This window comes from Tetrahymena thermophila (genome assembly GCF_000189635.1).
Source record: "Tetrahymena thermophila SB210 genomic scaffold scf_8254781, whole genome shotgun sequence".
Taxonomy (NCBI): domain Eukaryota; phylum Ciliophora; class Oligohymenophorea; order Hymenostomatida; family Tetrahymenidae; genus Tetrahymena; species Tetrahymena thermophila.
This window is the reverse complement of record NW_002476538.1, coordinates 53,419-58,936: the sequence shown is the minus strand read 5'-3', so window position 1 is coordinate 58,936 and position 5,518 is coordinate 53,419. Positions and strand designations below refer to the sequence as shown.

Genomic DNA, 5,518 nt, shown 5'->3' with positions numbered 1-5,518 from the left:
AACAAATTTTATTAGACTTTCTTAGAAACAATTTTTCCTTAATAATTTTTCTACCAAACTAAACCCTTAAAAAATGATTAAGTTAAAAATTTATTAGATAACGTTAAATGATTTCTGACACATATTTTAATTTGACAACGACTCATTTTAAAAATTTTATTTATAAATAAGATTATCTTTAGGCTATAACAATCTCATTAGAATGAACATTATTAATTATTAATAATAAATATATAGCTAACAAATAATTAAAATTGTGAATATAAATAAAATTATGATTTTAGTAAAAAAGTTAATTTTACTTCATCTTATTTTAACATAAAGAACTCTATTAACTATTGCTAATTTAATACTAAAAATTATTCATCATGCCAATGCTCTTACACAAATGCATTAAAAAAACTTGAATCTTAACTTGAAGAGAATTGTTTAATTATTATGAAATAGCTAGCCTCCCTATTCTCCTGGTTTGGCTTCAACAAAGATTTGGTTGTTTAGCAATATAAAAAATAAACTTGATAATCATTCTAACAAAGAAGGATTATTTAAAATTTTTGAGTGCTGCAAACTTTTGGATACCTTAATGATAAATTAAAGCAAATTATGCTATTTTTTTAATTGATTATATTTAGTGTTTAAAATTTTTAAAATAATTTTCAGGATTAACTGAAATAAAATTTAATTTAATTTTTTCTAGAACCATAATAATTAATTATTATGTTATATTTATAACATTATCAATGATTTTCACTAAAATTAATTAAAAAACACATTTAATGAAAAACAAAAATAAAATGAAAAAAATCAAATCTTTCTCAATTTTAATTAATATGAATATACACCTAAAAAATTTATATTTTAAATCATCATATTTTTATATAAAATATGGTAATTTAACTTTAAAAATTAAAAATAGAATTATAATAAAATTAATAATTAATTAATTCCCTAAAAAGAATATTTTTAATTAAATTTAAATCAGCAATTCAAAAAATTAATTATTTTTCTTTATTTATAAATTCATTAATTATTTTACTTTCTATCATTCATTATTAATAAAATATGGTATGATTTGTTTTATATTTTAATTCAAAAAAATCAGAAAATATATTTTGAAAAAATAAATTAATTTTAATTGAGATAATTAACTCATTTCTAAAATGATCATGTTTACAGTTTTATTTATCCTTATGTAAAAAGGAAAAAATAAAATTATTTAATTATTAGTGAAATAGTTAAAAATTATCAGATTTAGTAATTTCAAATTTTAAAAACTTATCTATAAATGAAAATATCCTAAACAAACAATATTAACATGAAAAGTAAATAATAAAGCCATACAATTTATTTAAATTCAATTTTACTTTTTCACAGAATTTAAACTAAGAAAAATTTAAATTAAAAAATAAATATTAAAATTCTAATTCAAAAAAAAGTATGGTTTAGTTAATAATTAGTAAAAATGAAGAAATTTAAATCAAATTAATCTTTGATAATTCTAAAAAAAAAGAAAAAAAAATTATAATCTTTATTGTGGTTGATATTTAAGCAATTTTCCTACTCTTAAATATTTTTGATAATTCTAATATAAAAATGAAAAAATACAATCAGTTTAAATTAGAAAAATTATCAAAAATAATCAGAATTTATAAATTAAAAATTTCAATTTCAAATTTTAAAAATTTAGCCTTCAATAAAAATATCATAAACTGCATACGCGTGCGTATAAATAAATAAATAAATAAGGAAAACTATTAAATTTTGATTAAAACTCAATTTTATAAATTACAAAAACTATAAAGTAGAGATCAAAATTAATTCTAATTCAAAAAAGTTTTTTGTTTACTTAATAAATACTAAAATTGAAGAAATTTGTTTAAGCAATTTAATCTTAGATAATACTTATATTTATTCCAAAAAAAGACATAAAAATTATAATCTTTATTGCGGTTGCTATTTAGGTGATCTTCTTACTTCTAAATTTTTTGCTAATTCTAATATAAAAATACAAAAATACAATCAATTTAAATTAGTAAAATTATCAAAAATAATCAGAATTTATTAATTAAAAATTTAAATTTCAAATTTTAAAAATTTAGCCATCAATAAAAATATCAGAAACTGCATACGCGTGTAAATAAATAAGGAAAACTATTGAATTTTGATATAAACTCAATTTTATAAATTACTAAAAATTTGATTAAAAATTTAAGATCAAAACTAATTAAAAATCAAAAAAACATGACTTAGAAAATAATTAGTAAAAATGAAGAAATTGATTAATGTAAATTAATCTTTGATAATTATTATACCTATTTCAAAAAAGAAGGTAAAACAATTCTAATATCTATTGTTGCGGTTGCTATTGAGGTGATTTTCTTATTCTTGGAATAATAGTTAGTGTATCCTTTGCTATCGAATTTATTTTATCATTATGCATACACCAATAAAAAGTTATCTAAATGGGGATATTTTACTATTTATATAATTTTCATAATTCAGCAAATCTACATCAGTAGGTATTCTTATAATTTAGTTGATTTAGCATTACAGATTTTAGCTACTCTATGTAAAAGTGTGTAATTGATTTTTTATTTTTTGAAAGCTACCCCTTTAAATTTGTGCTATTTAAAAATATGCTTTAATATTTATTTATGGTACATTTTATTCATGATTACTCAAAGCTATTTAGTAAGTCTAATATAAATCTCTATCTTTATTTGCTTAGATAAAATTAAAATACTTACTTTTATTAAGTATTGCTTTTTTTTATTTTTAATTTTTAGTTTAAATTACTATTAATATTTTGTTAATTGGGTAATTTTTAGTCAATTAGGATAAATATTATCAATAGCGATTTACATAAATGAGAAAAATAATTTAAAATAAAGAGTTGATTGATTGATATTCATAAAATAAAATTATTAAATAATCTTTATATTAAATAAAAATAATTTATTCACTCTAGTATTTACTTATTTTTTATTTTTGTATTTATTTTTTTAAAAATAAATTAATAAACACCTCAATTTTTCTTTGATAAACTTTGTTAAAAAATAGATATATAAATTAAATAAAATTATTAATTTTATATATTTTAATAATTTTTCCATATCCATATGATTCGAGTAGCTTTAAATCATCAAATATAAATTAAATTTCATCATAAAATTTTGACACCTCTTCTTAAGATTAATCTGATATTTTTGATAAGAACTACTCCAACCAATTTTGAAAATAAGATACATAGTTATTAAAGCCTTTGATTTAATGACTATTTTTAGTTTCTAATAACAAGCTAAATATTTAGCTGTATTCCTTTGAGAAATCTTTTACATCTAAATCATCTATTACCAAGTCAAATTGAGTTTAATTTTAAATTGGTTACTTTTAAATTTAAATGTTGTTGAAATTTCAAATCATTGGATAATTATTATTGAAATTTGAAATCATAGGCTTTTAATTATTGTTGATATTTTAAATAAATGGTTATTAATTATTGTTGATATTTTAAATAAATAGTTATTAATTATTGTTGAAATTTTAAATCATTGGATAATTATTATAGAAATTTGAAATCATAGGCTTTTAATTATTGTTGATATTTTAAATAAATGGTTATTAATTATTGTTGAAATTTTAAATCATTGGATAATTATTATTGAAATTTGAAATCATTGGATAATTATTATAGAAATTTGAAATCATAGGCTTTTAATTGATATTTTAAATAAATGGTTATTAATTATTGTTGAAATTTTAAATCATTGGATAATTATTATTGAAATTTGAAATCATAGGCTTTTAATTATTGTTGATATTTTAAATAAATGGTTATTAATTATTGTTGAATTTGAAATCATTGGCTATTAATTGTTGTTAAAATTTTAAATTATTTACTCATTTTATAATTCATTTTACGACTAGTCTGAAGATAATAAAAAAGGTAACAATTAAATTTCCTAATTTTATTGTAAATATTATTCCTATTAAGTATTTAAGAAAGATAATTGGTTTACAATTTAGTTGCTTTAGTTTTATTAATAAGGGTTTTAAAAAGTTGGTAATTTTTCTCTAAAGAATATACTTGAAGGAGATATATTTGTTATTATTAAATTATTCTAAAACAAAAAATAGAATAATTCTATTATTTTATTTAAAGTTTATAATTAATTTTCATACCCTAAAAAAATTTTAAAGTCATCATTTCTTATATTTGCATCCTATAGATTAAACAATTTATTAAAATTTATTAAGATTTAATCATTTTTCTCTGTTAAAACGTAGTAAAATTTTTAAGTGGTCACTATTTCAGAATTGAGGAATGTACATTAAATTTAATTTAATTCCAAGAGACGCTTATATCTTGCAAGCATCTATTACGCATCACTCAGTATGTTGAATTTGTGAGCTTTTAATCTAATGATTTTTCCACCTTTCTTCCACACTTTTAACTCAAAATAATTTTCATCCTAAATTGAAAATTAAAACTCTTGATAAAGGGATGTTATTCAATTATTTGAAAAATTTCTAAAAGATGAAAATTAAGTATTTTGCTAAATTTTTACTTTACTTAATCAGATAAATCTTTCTTTTATACTTTATCATTAACATTTTATATCAACTAATTTAAAATTTCACTCACAATCTTACAGTTTTTAAAATCAGCTAAATAATTAATAATTTCCTCAATTTACATTTGATTTTAAGATTCTCTACAAAATTCTTAATTGCAAACATTTGGATTCAAATTTTAGATCTCTTCTATAAAAAATTTCATATATGAAAAATTGTATATCATTTCGTCTATTAAGTTTACTTTGACCTCTATTTGGTTTTAATTAATTACATTTACATAAAATGGACTAATCAATCATTTACATTTCACATTTACCTTTATATTAGCTGATACTCAAATATCGATCATCAATTTTCAGCCCACAATTATCATTGAAATATCTCGATATTTATTCAATAAGAGGGTAAAAAATGTCCTCATTTATTGATTTGATTTTATAAATTAATATAAAGTCATTTAATAGCTTTCCATTTCAAAAATATAGAAGTGCTTCTTTGGGTTCAAGTAGTATTAATTTAGTAAGTTAAAAACAATATTCGTTCTAATTATTTTACTCATTATTCTTTAAAAGAATATAAAGTTTTTACTTATTGTTGACTATAACACAATAAGTACTTTTTCTAATATTTCTCGATGATCAAATACTTTAATATGACAAAATATTGCACTTTTTACTCTACATGTCTCTTAAAATAAAAAAGACTTAAATTCAAATTCAGGTTTGAAATTGATAAGACAAAGAAGTATGTAACTCTTTTGCACTTCTTTCATATGTTGTTGACATTATTTTTAATATTCAAAATCCATTATTTTCTTAACTTTTTTTCTAAATCTTATTAATCTTTTTGTTTTATTTTAATAAATTAATTAATTATTTATTTATGTTTCTATATTTCTTTTAAATCTATGTACACATACTTAAATACAAAAAAATTTTGC

At 18.2% G+C, this 5,518-nt stretch overlaps 3 protein-coding genes across 3 annotated transcripts in view; 2 read left to right on the top strand and 1 right to left on the bottom strand. All coding sequences in view use genetic code 6, as the record gives it.

The window, feature by feature from the left end:
- Window positions 1-1,160: 1,160 nt before the first annotated feature.
- Window positions 1,161-1,866, top strand: TTHERM_001253453 (transmembrane protein, putative; the record flags this gene model as incomplete). The annotated part of the gene is made up of 2 exons (XM_012795965.1): window positions 1,161-1,168; window positions 1,236-1,866. 2 exons carry the CDS (start codon window positions 1,161-1,163, stop codon window positions 1,864-1,866), a joined length of 639 nt encoding a protein of 212 aa, XP_012651419.1.
- Window positions 1,867-2,214: 348 nt separating this feature from the next.
- Window positions 2,215-2,901, top strand: TTHERM_001253452 (transmembrane protein, putative; the record flags this gene model as incomplete). The annotated part of the gene is made up of 1 exon (XM_012795964.1): window positions 2,215-2,901. The coding sequence occupies exon 1, from the start codon at window positions 2,242-2,244 to the stop codon at window positions 2,899-2,901; it is 660 nt and encodes a 219-aa protein (XP_012651418.1). The 5' UTR covers window positions 2,215-2,241.
- Window positions 2,902-5,346: 2,445 nt separating this feature from the next.
- TTHERM_001253451 (transmembrane protein, putative) overlaps window positions 5,347-5,518 on the bottom strand; it is a gene marked incomplete at both ends in the record, with an annotated part of 447 nt that continues 275 nt past the window's right edge. The window contains 2 exons of the mRNA XM_012795963.1: window positions 5,347-5,420; window positions 5,506-5,518. The exon at window positions 5,506-5,518 is cut by the window's right edge and continues 119 nt beyond it. Coding sequence (XP_012651417.1) covers window positions 5,347-5,420; window positions 5,506-5,518 — 87 coding nt within the window. The remainder of the gene's footprint in view (window positions 5,421-5,505) is intronic.